General features: G+C 39.7%; 1 protein-coding gene and 1 non-coding gene across 2 annotated transcripts; one reads left to right on the plus strand and one right to left on the minus strand.

Annotated features, from left to right (window-relative positions):
- The first annotated feature begins 224 nt into the window (after nt 1–224).
- trnal-uag (transfer RNA leucine (anticodon UAG)) lies at nt 225–306 on the plus strand. The gene has a single exon. It is a non-coding gene; the product is annotated as a tRNA-Leu (tRNA).
- A 295-nt stretch (nt 307–601) lies between these two features.
- sdr42e2 (short chain dehydrogenase/reductase family 42E, member 2) lies at nt 602–13,079 on the minus strand. Its single transcript, XM_061027288.1, has 12 exons — nt 12,605–13,079; nt 10,164–10,608; nt 7,856–7,951; nt 7,143–7,200; nt 6,622–6,740; nt 6,313–6,388; nt 5,449–5,531; nt 4,013–4,150; nt 3,786–3,851; nt 3,083–3,146; nt 2,902–2,975; nt 602–1,267 (listed from the first exon to the last, which is right to left on the minus strand). Coding segments are annotated over exons 1-12 (1,461 nt in total). The 5' UTR covers nt 12,607–13,079; the 3' UTR covers nt 602–1,027.
- Nucleotides 13,080–14,810: the final 1,731 nt, after the last annotated feature.

Consider the following 14,810-nt stretch of genomic DNA (forward strand, 5'->3'; position numbering starts at 1 on the left):
TAGGCCTGCACCTTAGTGCTCCCAGTTTTAGACTCATTTTTAGACTAATCATTGAGGTGTGAATCCCATGTCGTCTGTAATTCAGACAACATTGGTTAGGTAATATAGTTAATATATCTTTTTAACTCGATAACAAAAAACAAATCAAATCAAAACTAAATGAGCTTTTAGAGTGTATGTCTAAATGTAGTGTTATAAATGTGTAAATTTCCCGTGGAGGCTAAGGTAGCGTGGCCGAGTGGTCTAAGGCGCTGGATTTAGGCTCCAGTCATTTCGATGGCGTGGGTTCGAATCCCACCGCTGCCAAAACCTTTTGTTTTCCCAATCGTTTGCTATTTTCTGATAAACACATATACCGAACAGAGAGACAGACTAAGCTCATATGCCACTGTGGCGCTTTGTCTTCTTTTCCGCTACAAAATACAATACAACATAATCATGGGATACAGTTTACAGTGCAAGTGCGCCCTCTTGTGGCGACTTTCAGAATTGCCAGTTTTGTCCTCAAGTTTTGATGGATAGCAATTTATTTATTTATTTTTACATATAAACTTAATTAAAAATAAGTAAAGGAAGAGTTCACTTCAAAGATGATGCCATTCTATTACTTTTATTTCTAAAAGTGTACAAAATACTGATACTTTTATCAGTTGTACATTTTTTTTAAATAAAACCTGGAAGCACACTTTACATACAATAAATCACATTTTTTATGTCTGAAATACAAACCTAGCTTTTATTTTACTTAATAAAACCTTAGTCACTCTTATAATTCCACAACATTTACACAACTAGAAACTAATACTTTTCAGCGGCCTTGTACATCCATAACTTTAAAATCATGCACACACGTACCATGAAAAACATCAAAGACTTAACAGTAATTACATTCTCAACAATGTATTGCATTTTAAACAAGACATATTTGTTGACGATCCACAATAATTTGAGTGGTTACATCTATGCCAAACATGTCATTTCCTAAAAAAAATTTAAATAGAAGAAAAAGAGTGGGGTTCTACTCTTATTATAGTACGTAAGAAAGAATCAGTAGACCCAGAATGAGAAACATTAGCAGCAGCAGGGCCATGTCCCGGGGAAGCTGGGAGATCCAGGAGACTTTAGATCGGGTCGATCTAGTGCCAAGCTGTCTGGACTTCAGGTACTCCTCCACAGAGTCCGCCAGGCTGTAGGGCTTCGGGGAGTAACCCAGGTCTCGACGGGCCTTGTCGATCTTGAAGGTGTGATTCACTGCAATGTTCCTCACCTGCAATGGAAGATGGGCATTAGTATTCAGTAAAGTTCAGGTTAAACCAAAATGCACAGTGTAAATTCATCTTTACATCCTAGAGGATTTGCCAGTCAATCACAGGGCCGATATAAAGAGACGGACAACCAGCCACACTCACATTCACACCTACAAACAATTTAGAGTCACCAATTAACCCAACGAGCATGTCTTTGGACTGTGGGAGGAAGCCGGAGTACCCGGAGGGAACCCACACATGCAGGGAAAACTCCACACAGAAGGCTCCTGTGCGACGGGGATTTGAACCAGGAACCTTCTCGGTGTAAGGCAACAGCGCTAAACCTAATCTTTAATAGCACTAATCTTCAATATGATAAGAGTAAGAATCAAACAATATGACAAAAAAACAGGATTCCTAGGCACCAAATATTGGGTAATTTCTTGTTTTCGATCATCATAAACTGCAGGAAATCTCCTGCACACTGTCCAAAATGCACCAAAACATTGGCACAGTTTAATTTTTGATTTTCTGTGCAATTTAGACATTGTCCAGGAATTTTCCTGCAAATTTTGATGGCACCTTTCTTATAATACAGATCCAATTTTTTTCTAACATGTGACACCAAAAACGATGGGGCACTAGGGGTTGAACATGAGATTCCAATGGGAGCGAAGGCAACCCCTTTGGTCACGCCCCTGGAGCTTTATATATCTACAAATATTTCTACTCTTAGCGTGTGCAATGTTTTCAATGCAGCTGATTTTACATCTGAAGTGTCACTGACATTTACAAACAAGAAGACAACATCTCTCTGGTACGTCACGCAATGCCTTTACCTGAGAGTTGGGAGGGTCACTCCAGGTTAAGAGATGCTGACCGACCACAATCACCATGGCAACTACAGCCATTGTACTAAGGTCACTTCCTGCAAAACATCATTCTGAACTTCCTTCTCTGACCCACAGTCTTTTTATGTTTTATTCACGGGACATTCATCGATCCTTCGACCAGCAGCTGTCTGACAGAATGAGCTGCACGTGCAGGCCCACAGGCTCAGCTTTGGTTTCTGCCTCATCACACATTCATGAGGAACTCAGCGGCCTCTAGGGGGGCTCCTTAAGATGCATCATGTAGGCCTGCTTACAGTCAACCGCCCTCATCCTGGTACACCAGACATCTTCTGTGTCTTACATTTCTACGGACAAATGCATCCACTGACTTTGTGGCTACCTCGTTTTTTAAAGTCTCACTTTTGTTTTCCATAATTAATGCATGAGCGATAACATCATACGAGGGAGGGGGAGAGCAGAGGGGGGCTGATAGGAAAATACCCGCCCTAATGAAGTCTGTCTCCAGTGACGAGACTTAAACAAGAATCCGCTCATCTCAGAGCGAGAGGTAACTTATCCCCAACACACAACACACGTTCTTTCAATTAGGCGGGTACATGTGCATGCAGTCATTCACACACAGCTCCTCACTATAGACGTGTAATCCATAATGCATCTCACACTTAGTACAGTCTGGTCAAACACGAGCAGAGGCTCTGATATTTAAAAGGTGAATAAAGAACATACTCAAGAGCAGGCACTTTGGGTTTTTCAGAATGAATTCGACTTGTCAGAGTAAATTAAAGAAGAAGAAGAATTACCTCATTTCTGGTAAAGAGGAGAGGCACTTCTATTACAGGACTCAGAAATATGTGCAAGTGTTCCACCAGGATAGCTGAACATAGAAGGAAAACATGCAAACTTAGTTTCAATTTGCTATTTTCTAACACATAGGAAAATCAAATGTGCTATAAATTGACTAAAGAGAGAGAGATAATGTACCTGCATAAAAGACAAGTGATACGGGCAGGTTTATCAACGGTCTGCTGTAGCCCAACTTCTCAAACTGCAGAGGTCACATGAAACAGAAAATAGTAAATTTCCTTATAATAAATTCATTTTTAAACAGTAAGGTAATGAATCTAACTTTAAATACTTACTACATTTGAATGGATAAAGCAAACGTTATTCTGTATTTGTTTTGCTCTCAATAAATCCCAAAGACAAAACCAACAATATATTTGTTCATTTTTGTTTCCTTAAATTGTCTGTAGTGCTCAAAGTCAAGTCTAAGCTCTCCTCCCGAAGGTATTTATATTAAAGAAAAGGCAACAAATGTACATTTTTACTGTTTTTTAGCAGGCATATGTAAAAGCCGGGCGCTGTACTTTTTGGAAAATGTAACTAAAAGAGATGAAATAGTGCATTTATGGGGAACTATTTCCAGCTGCGGATAATTTGGTACCTCTGAGTATTTGTATCAGCAAGATGAAGTCTTTAAAATGGAATTAAAATTACATCGTATATGCCAAACTAACATGTCACTGAATGTAACAATGTGACTTATTTTCTTAGTTTTCAACGTTGCTTTAAGGCACACAGGAATAAGACATATCAGAATTTGGCTTTCAAAAAGCATCCCTTCATAAATAGTTGACAGTAAGACTATAGTTTAGAATATAACAGGCATCATCGTTTCACTCACCAGTGGTGTCAACCAGTCAAAGAGATTGACCGACACACCATCATTAATGAAATAAGCCTGTCCGCTCTGCAAGAGGAAACAAAGGGGACACCGTATTTTTATTTTGTTGAAACAAGAAAAGTGATCATAGGAGCTAGACCTATACATATTCTGAATGTGCAGAACAAAAAGGTTAAACTAGATGTATAGTAGTTGATCAAACTGTGTTTTGTTTTGTCCTGACTCACAGCCACACAGCTCCTCTTCAGTGTGAGAGCCTCGGCCGCCTGCATGTGAGCCATCACCAGGTTATCAACATGCACCCAGTTCATCATGGCCCGGGGGTCGCCAAACCTGAACGTGAAAAACCGCCGCTCTACGTTCACCTGCATGAGGGTCAATGAATAGACAGATATTTTATCTGCTTTTAGACTCCTGATATGCAAGAACGGGCCATAATAATTATACAAACAGAGATTCAGATACAACTGATAAGACAGATATTAAACAGTCTGGCAAATACAAAACTAAGGGCTACTTCAAGGCAGGATGGGAATGACAGGTGTCAGTTGGTGGCAACACAGAAACATGTGCAAAAAATGCCCGTTGTGTTTTCTGTGTTCACCTTGTGTTCTTGTTCAACCAGGACTACAGGTTAATAAAATTGACACTATAAACTGAGAACAGCTTGTAACCTGTGTCACCATTATGTTCCTCGTAAAAGAAAAAGTAAAGAGCAGGGATTGGCAATGGGGGAAACTAAGATCGATAAGAAAGAAGGTAACTACGGGACAGAAGGGAAATGAAAGGTATCTGAACTTAAGTGAGTGGTTAATACCCAGAGATAATCACTGTCAGCAATGCTCAGTGAGGAGATTCCATGTTGCTCTTTACTTTACTGAGCCTACTAAATGATCATTCCCAGGTCCCTACGTTTGCACATGAGAACAGAATTTGGCTCTCTGGCCGAACTTCTGCAAAGAAAATCCTGGTCGTGAGGTGGAAACCTCCACAAACGCTGTCATTAAATCACTGGAGGCGCCCTGCTGTTAGATATATTTTCATTCGAGCTCTCTGATGCACGGTCTCATGGTGCGAAAGGGAAGGCCTTGGTCTTGGTCTGATCGAAGGCTACTGTTTTATACTGCACTGTAACAAACTTACGATCTTAAGAAAGTCTTGTCTATGTGTTTTTAGACAAAAAAATACATTTCTACAATAATCTCCAGGCTGGTGGTTTAGATTAAGAGCAGACTACATTATCAGGTATAGAAAAAAGAGAATCATGTTGCCACTCAGCCGACATTAAACCCAGAACATACTGTAACATGCAGCCGTTCAGCAGTCTGCGCTGCTGCCTGTAAAGGGCAGACTGGGTGAACTGGGGCCTGAAACTGGATACCTGAAGAGCTTTATCAATAATGTAAACTATAGTGCGCGTCACACACTGCAAGATGTATACTTTTTCTTTTTCCAGTGCCGACACAAAAGACATTCATCTGTAAATAGAACCATCTGTTGCTCTCTCTATCTCTCTTTGTATATTTATTAATGTGTGTGTGTGTGTGTGTGTGTGTGTGTGTGTGTGTGTGTGTGTGTGTGTGTGTGTGTGTGTGTGTGTGTGTGTGTGTGTGTGTGTGTGTGTGTGTGTGTGTGTGTGTGTGTGTGTGTGTTTATGTCTCACCATCACTCTTTGAAGGTGTCTCCTCTCCTCTGGTCCGTAGATCCCACACGGCCGGAGGACGCAGGTTCGAAGCTGACCTCCACCTTCATAAGAGCAGATGAAATTCATATTTACACAGAAAAAGAAGAAGACACAAATTGGAGCAGAATGTTTTCCAGTGTCATTGATTCATATTGATAGTGGAGAAAGGCAGTGTTGTAGCAATAACTTCAACCTGCATCGTGTTTAATGATACTGATCCTCGTTCTAAGCTTCAGTGAATAGATGAGGAAAGGGTATCTGATGGGGGGGGGAGTTTGGTTACACGGAGAAGGAAGAAATGCAAAGAATGTTTCACTTAAACCGTAACATCCTGTTTTCTGGTAGCATTGTGCATGCCTGTGTGTGTGTGTGTGTGTGTGAATGCATGTGTGTGTATTTGGGTGTGTGTTCTAGTGACCTTAAGACACCTGTAGACTGTGAAGGTGTGGACTAAGTTCAGAAAGGTGGCTTCTTCCTCCACCCACACTCTGCAGTTTACAGATTTGAATCGTTTTTAAGGATACATTTAATTTTCTCTTGTTGCCTGTTCTGGTTTTCGAGTATCTTTTAATGTTTTTGTTGTTTAAAGGAAGTTGTGAAAATGACATAGCATAAAAAAGCTTGATCAAACAAAATGACAGGTATGCTTCTATGTATGTACCAAAGTGCACAAGTGCTGCACTACAAACCGTTTAGCTCTGAATTCAAGCCATCATTTCTACCGCTGTAGTTTCCATGGAAACTACCGCTCCAGTGTAGATGTTGTTGTTGTTTTTTTACATACAAACATTTTTTATGTCATCCTGTGATTTTGTCGCCATAACAACACCCGCAGTTTCTCACTTTTCAGGATGCAGCTGTTTGCAGAGAGGACCATCTGCTCCGCAAGCGTTTTGGTTCTGGAGTAGTGGTCGATGTGCTGCGACAGAGAGGAACACGGTTGAATTGAATTACTCTGCGCAGAACTGAAATGTGTTATTGTTGGCAAATTAATGAAATAATTACAATTTTTGAGCTTTGGTTGAGTTCTTCATTCCAACTTTTTGGACAGGTGGATGGGACATTAGTTGAAATGGATGGGTAGTTTTTCAGTCGATTAAGTTTGTTAGTTTAGGTTGGCCAAAGGTTTATTTCAACTTTTTTTTTACTCACTGCATCAAAGGGGACGTACGGCACAGAGGCCTCGTCACCCTCGTCGATTGGATTCCCAGAAAACACCACGTTTATGGTGCTGGTGTAGACCAGTCTGGGGATGTTCCTCTCCTTACACACTGTGAGAGAGAGAAGACCACACAGTGGAGTCATGTCAGGAAAATTCACATCAATCACAACAAGGTTCATTTCTGGGGTTGTGCAAATTTAAAAAAAACTTTTTTTTGTCTCGCTTAAAATACAATTAGGCTAAGATTTTATAAAATATATCATTAGGATTAGAGATAGTCAGAAAACTCAGGGCTTCTATAATTATCTTATCATGAGGGGATATGTGAAAAAATCATTTTAAAATACACAATTTGAACCTGCCTTCTAACCATCATTTTAAAGTATTGAAAAATGTTAAAGGCAACTTTATTTAATTTAGATATTTTAAGGTAAACGTTCTAATAAAATTCTATATATGCTACATTGAAATGGTTACCATAGGGATGCTGCTTGTTTAGTTTGACCCTTACCGTTGATGACGTTGTTGGTCCCCCCAACATTGACGGACTCCACCTGGTCTTTATTCAGCTGTCACACAGAAAAGAAAGAGAAGAAGAAAGTACGTCACTTTTTCACCACATTATTTTTTATCTTTTGGACGACAACATTGTCTGACATTATGTCATTGTGCAGCTCCTGGCAGAATTCTCAAGACATATGTCAGCATTCACTTCATCTTAAATCAAGACTTGTTGCTCTTTCAGATCAGACCATTAACTCATGACGGAGAACTTGATTTTTTTAAATTTAATTCAGTGATTTGATGATTTGAGAACGTCAGAGCCCTCTTAACTGTTATATCAAATGTTTCATTTAAACTTAAAGCATTTAAAGCTAGTGTGAGGAACTTTTTCCTTATGTTGATTTTGGCGCCCCCTATGGACAAGACGACACCTCTTGTGTCTGCTGACCTTATCCTGTATGTGTAAGTACAAAAATCTCCTCCAGACTTTTAACAACCAATCATATCCCTCACTTACTGTGAAAGATGTCTAAACAGTCTGTTTCTGCAGCAGTTTCAGTTTGTTTGAAAGTTACCCAACAGCAGCCAATTATAGACATTAAGAGTATAGTAGAGTAAGTATAGTTTCTAAAATGACCATGGCAGCTCTTCATCACTGTCTTGGCACCTTGAACACGTACAGAGTCAGGTTCTCTGTTTCTGAAAATGTAGAGGGGTCACCTGTTCTGGTCCAGACATGCCGTAAGACGCTGTGTGGAATATACAGTCGACCCCTTCACACACCTTATGGAGGGAAGCGTAGTCCCGGATGTCACTCTGTAAGAAAGCAGAAAGAAAATGAAACCTCTTGTCTGAAATCTTTCAGTCAGTTAGAGAGAGCAGGAAGTGTCTTGAGTGTCTTCTCCACTAAACAGATTGGACAAGTCCTGAGCAGGGTACACGCTGCAGAGTGAGTCCATAATGATTCCATTAAAAGACACTTATAATTAAGGTAAGTGTGACATGAGGCCTGCAGGTGAAACCTGAATCATGTGTCCACCCTCAGTGACCCAGTCAGCAGCTGGTGCTCAGACGTGAATCACTCAGCTGTGTCTGTAACCCTGAGGCACGGAAATACTAGAGTCCACTTTCAAGGCAGCAGTGTAGGAAGAACGCTGACCGTGTGTTTTAAGTCAGTTATAACTTAGATTTTAAGATTGAAAAGGATGGACATTTTTGCTGCAACCAGGATTTCCTCACCTTTTCACTGCCAAAGGGCAGACGAAACACTTAGAAATATTGTATAGCAGAGGACATAGTATTCAGATAATGAAAATTATGTCCTTTTTGTCCCTGCAAGGGAACAAATCCATCAAGACACCACTGAAAATGTAACATAGCTGACTAACAGCTAAAATATAACTACAGAGCCCTGTTGGTGACAAACGGAAGCGTATTGCATTCAAGATCTTGTTATAACGAGATAAAGATCTCGTTATTACAAGAAAAGATCACATAACAGACTAAAATGATACTAGAGGGGTAATGAAGTTTGCATTGTGGCAGGCAGAGAAGGGAGGAAGATCAAAAGGCAACGATGACCAGGGTTATTGATTTGATTGCGTTTTATTTTCATCTCGGTTTAAGGCATTGGGAAATATTATCATCTTTGAGTAATACAGATGGTATTCTCATGAGCTTGTCGACTTAACGCAGGCATCTGAAGGCGTTAAGGTTGTTCAGACGGAAAGCAAAGCACACTCTGACCTACTTGACATAGCGTCATTCTTCCAGGATCAGTTAAATAGATATGGTATGCTTCACCGATATAAAGTCATGCATCTGAATTGTATTCAAGCTGGCTATGTGGTGTTTCAAGATACGCTTAGGCATTTACTGAAAATACTTTAACCCCATGAAAAACAACTGCGGCGCCAGAATCGCCTGCTACGGTGTTTATACTGAAATGTTGTAATGAGCTGCCACTGGTGTATTGTACACTCCCATAAACAAACCCACGCCTCCTCATCACCACCACCCTCATGCTTTTCTCTCTTTATCTCGTAATAACGAGATCTTTTCTCATTATAACAAGATCTTTTTCTCGTTATAACAAGAAACCAGGCAAAAAATAATACTTAAAAGGGTTTAAAACATTTTGCAAGTCCTTTCATTTTCAATATTCAGTGTCCTGTGCTGCTGGTTTAGCTCAGTTAGTAGAGCAGGCGCCCCATGACTTTGGGGCGACAGCTCAGTCTGTAGGGACCAAAGTCATGGAAGTATGGAATTTGGTGTGATTGGCAGAGAGGGGTAAGGTCACTTCCTGAGAACCGTCGAGGTTGCCCTTGAGCAACGGCTCATGAGGACTCCCTGTGTAAGCCCCTCTCTGACATCTCTCCATTAAAACATATCCATAAGTCCTGTTGCTGCATGTGTGTATTTCGGGCCTCTGTGTGACAATAACAGAGTGTAAACTTGAATTTCCCCTCAGGGATTAATACACTATAGAAACTTTTTTTTAAATATATAGAGGCTTCAGTCTTTGTCGCACTGGTCGCAGATTCAACTCCCCTGATCCTGATGCTATATGGTGCATGTCATCCCCAACTCTCTCCACATTTCCTGTCCATCTTAAGCTGCCCTTTCAAAATAAAAGCAGAAGCCCAAAACACAAGCTATTAGATGCCTGCTCTAAAGCAGCTTGATTCTTTTATGTTACATATCTGCACAGATTTCACTTTTATTGTAACTTTGAATGTCACTTTAAGCTCTATTTTTAATCTTTTAATTTATTGTACTTGTGTATTTTATCATTATTTATTTACTACACAGACAGGTTCTGCACCAATCATGGTATAGTGACAGTAAAGTTCATTCTGATTCTGATGAAAGCACAATGCCTTTCATGTCATGATCTCCTAAGGTATAGTGTTATTGTGCATTACCAAAGTGAGCTATTCAAAGCAAAGTTTGGGGGTTACATTCAGAGGAAAATATTTTTTAGATTGGATTTAGAACAAGTATGTCCCTCCATCGCACGTCTCCATACCTCAAAGAAGATGACTCCATCAGGGATTTCACAGGGAGGCCTCCTCATGTCCAGAAGGATCACTGTCATCCCCTGACTGGCCAGTTCTTTCCCCAGCCTGAAACCAAAGTACCCCAACCCTCCCGTCACCACCACCTTCCCCGAAGATACGCCTCGGGCCAGAGCGGCCTCCTCTGCCAGTCTGGAGACAGCACAATCCAGGCTGCTGCAGCTGGACGCCATGACGCCGTTCACCCGGTGACGGGTGGATACGGGGGGGCTGGAGGCGATGGATGGGGCCGACTGGTTGACCCAGGACTGTTGGGTGAGGTGGGAGGAGCTGTGCAGGTGGTGCCCCACGGCCTGCAGGCGACAGAGGGGGGCGGTGTGGCGGGAAATCTGCTTCACCTGGCACAGAGAGCCTCCAACCTCACTCATGTTAGGACTGCACAGCTTCATATACGGCCTGGAGGAATAAAAGTTTTTCATTGAATGTTGACATTTGATTTTTAAATAATAATCTCACACTTTCTGATGACTTTTAACTCTATATATTTTTATGAATTATATTTTTCCTTTTTGAAAAACTTTAGGAGAAACTTTATTTAAAAACAACTTCTGTGGACCTGAAGCATGTTGGCTGCAAAGCATGAGTTTGGCTCGTTGCTGAAATTGTAACATGCTTTAAAAAATTTGCAGACTTAAACTGCTGAATGAAAGTATTGTGTAAAGTGTGTTCAAATAAACGGTTGAGTATTTGAGAGAATTGACCTGAAAACCTGCCAGAGCTAAGGCGCAATTTCATTTAGCCAGGTTTGGTTCCTTTAGACAAACCGATTAAAAAAATGTAATTTAATGAACATTTCACAAACATTAAGTTTGGTGCATTTTATGGAGGCACTGAGCATACATACATCCATACATTTTATTTAGCTCTGCATAATAATTGGTACATTTAGTCTGTTTTCTTGAGATCTCGATTCATTAATCTCTTAGTCGTGTGAGCATGCTAGTTTTCCAGTGATAATAGTAAATGTCGGCTGTTTTGTTAAGACCTTGACTTATATATGTCGTTATTTCGGGGTAACAACTCTAGTTTTACTGTGACTATTTATACATTTCTCGAGATTTAATTAATTATCACTGGAACCAAGGTTTTAATCCCGAGTTAAATAAAAATGTAACGATGCATGTCCGCTTAGGGCTTCCATACATTTAGAAACTTTAGGTTGTCCAATTCAAATTAACTTTTGTGACTTAATGCATTGCTTGGATGCATGGCACGAGTTTGAACTGACACATAACTAACATTATACACCCCAAAAAATGAATGATTTTAATGCCACGGTATTCATTGTCTGCTACAACAATTTAAAGGGATTTTGGTCATGTGGAAGTGAAACACCTCAATGAAGCGGCAGTATTGATTCTTAGGCTTTCTAATAAGTCCTTATGACCACCTGGTGGTCTTAGAAAACACTTTGAGTTATAGTTCACGACATTATTGTGGAGAAATCAAAAAGTAAAGAAGTTAAAGTATTAAAAAAGTAAGCTAAAAGTTGATCACTTCCTCATTAGGAGACTAATATGTAGTCGGGACTCGGAACAAAATAATCGAAGAAACATTACCCAAACTACCCAGCAAGTTTCTCAGGTTGACATCAGTCATTTATTAGTCATGTTTCCATTAATAAACGTCACAGCTTTATAATGTTAAATACGGAAGGGCATTGCATTCACCAAAGAAAAAGAAAATAGACACATTATAATATAATATAATGAATATCATATAATTATGAGATCTTTTCTCATAATTACGAGAAACGAGATCAGATAATATAGCTTTTTTTTTTTTTAATTGGTGAATGCATTGCGCTTCCGTAGTTAAAGAATCTGCTGTATTTTTATCCACAACGAATCAGCTCTGATAACATTTAACATTAAGTGTCTAATAAACGACTCACGGATTGAATTACCATTACTGGGCTCACTTTAAATATACCTATTGATCAAATTAATAATCATATATCAGGTAATTGTTTTACCTTAAAATTCCCTTCGACCCCTAACATCCAGACCCGTGCTGGTACGCTCGTGACGCTTTTTCCCTTTGCTCTCGCGGTCCTTCACTCACAACGTCTCACAGCTCTCACCTGTCGGTCCCCTGCATCCTTCTACCTGAAGACTCTTCTACCGTAATGTCTAGAAGAAGCGCGCAGCAGTAAAGGGTAACGTTTCAAGGAAGCAACTACTTTTCCTGCAGCCTGAAACATGCTGCAGCAGGAACTGAAGTTAAAGGGCTTATTGATATTCTCACCATCACTTGAACTTTTACTTTATGCGATTTTTTATTTTTTTTTACGTCAACTGAAAATCCTGTCCGTGCAAAGTGTTCAAACATGGAGTAAGAACGCAGAGGCCGAAGTGCATAAACCTTGGATTGACATGATGAGGAAGCCTACATGGAACTTGATGGTGATCACTGTAGAGTCATTCTCTCGTTTCTTCAACCAGAGAATCTGCAATATCACACTGAATCGTTAATTATATAGGCATGGCACAATGACTCATCCTTGTTCTAGTTCATTTTCAACATGTTGGTTTTTGTTAATCTTCTTTGGAAGTACATCTCTGCTTAACAGAAGCGTACTTTATTCACATAAGAAAATACACATCTGATCTGTATTTCTGAATTAATGATCATCTCCAAGTAACAGTTGTGTTTTGACAAAACAATAAAGTCATGGACTGTTTTTCCGGATAAACGAGATACCAGTACCTCAAATTTCACACAGAAGCCTTCTGGAGGGATTTTGAGATTTAAAAAAAAAAAAGTCCATCAATAAGTCAATACAATCTATAAAACGTCCATCAATGACTATACCATATTTAAGATAATTAATCAGAATATTAAGTAAGAATTTCCTTTTACAAATTGACACAAAATGATGTTCCCACTTCACAAATGAAATAAATCACTCAGTCATTATCAAAGCTCAGGCATGCAATGCTAGAGCTGATTTCTTTATTTCTTTTACATCAGGTAGCAGGTAGAAAGCAGCTGAAGTGACTTCCTGCACAGCGTGTTTGGAGTGGACAGAAATAGACGCTTCATCTTTTATTCAGCAGACAGCAGATAGACTGCCAAACCTGATCTGACAGTTAAATGCACCGCGCGTAATTAAAGAGGGTGAAATAAGTTTGAAGCAGCTGCCAAATGACTGAAGCCCTTCAGTCAGTAGAGTAGGAAACCAGAGAGAGAGTGGGGGGGGGGGGGGGCCTGTGGAGACTTGACCTGGACTGCTCGCTGAGGGGACTATAGTCTCAGTACATGGGGCGCCACCTAACCACTAGGTGATCTGCACTCCTGATGATAACAATTTAATGTCAGTTGTTTTCTTGGAATATCTGGAAATCTACAAGCTATCACAACAAAACTGCATTTACTATCTTGAGTTAAAGACGTAAATCAGTCAAAATCTTGAGAAAACAACCGAAAAGTTGTTATCATAGGAAAACAGAGTCAAATCAAATGTAAGGTATATATGTATGTTGCCTTAAGGCCACAGTAATTCCTTGCCTGAAGGACTATTTTGAATTATTCTGCATCTTTTAAAGACCCCTTTTGGTTTAATCATCATGCTTGTACCAAAATGCATTAGGAACTTCAACCAATCAGAGCATTGAAACTCCAACATCCAAATCAAAGATATTTGAATCTAAATCCCTTCAAGTCAAAGGTCTGTGTTTTATGTGGAACTAAGTATATACTCCAGTTCGTTAAGGAGGTGAGAGCAGCTTCAGAAAGGCTGAGTCTTCTTCTCCACACTCACAGACTCAGGCAGGTTGAGTGAGCGCACAGTGCTGTCTCACTGTGACATCATCACGTGCATGAGGGCTCTGATGTGGACATTTCAACAGCAAATTAAGCACTTTACCCTGAGTCTGCATACATGCAGTCTTTGCTGTGGCACTCACCCACAGCATGTTACAAGCTGCATGATTTGGTAAACTCGACGTGAACAAATGTTCCTATATTGAAGCAGCATTCAATCGAGTTTGAATGTACGTGAGAGGAAAATGCAAATAAGTTTAGAGTGTCATTATGTAGCCTTGTTTATCACTTTTGTGGTCACAGCACATTGGAAGAAGTATCTCTTTTAAATGTTTATTTACGTTTTCTGTAATAAAAGACAGCATTGCCAAGTATTGGGTGCCTATGTATTCTCTTTTTGTTACCATGGTAACGAAACTGGTAATATTATCTGATTTTTAATAGAATAGGAGTGAAGATTAAAAATGTGGTATTGTGACAACATTAAAGCAGTTAATGCAATTCACAGGAACTGTTACATTTAGTTTACTTCATTTCACAGCTCTCTTCAAAGCTTCCAAAGGTTTTTTGATTTTTTTCTATAATAGGCTACACCCAAGGGGTAACCTCTAACGTTGAAAGATGAAGCCAATGCACAGGTGAAAAAAAAAATTGCAGTTCCACTTTAGGCTGACTCCAAAAGACGCGGAAGTCCCATACACATCACATATTTAAATCACTGTTTTGACAGCAGAAATAAACAATTACAGCCCAAAAAAACGATTTTGGTCTGAATGGCTCATCCAAACCTGTACACCCATTTTGATTTGATGAATGACATGAGTAATGCATAA

The sequence above is a fragment of the Labrus mixtus genome, chromosome 20, assembly GCF_963584025.1.
Source record: "Labrus mixtus chromosome 20, fLabMix1.1, whole genome shotgun sequence".
Lineage (NCBI taxonomy): Eukaryota > Metazoa > Chordata > Actinopteri > Labriformes > Labridae > Labrus > Labrus mixtus.

Excerpts from the sequence above, each read along its gene's own strand:
- sdr42e2 (XM_061027288.1), bottom strand. Across the intron at positions 7,952-10,163 it reads ATGGAGTCATCTTCTTTGAG|AGTGACATCCGGGACTACGC; the intron begins GTATGGAGACGT and ends GCTTTCTTACAG. Across the intron at positions 3,852-4,012 it reads TGAAGAGGAGCTGTGTGGCT|AGCGGACAGGCTTATTTCAT; the intron begins GTGAGTCAGGAC and ends TTCCTCTTGCAG.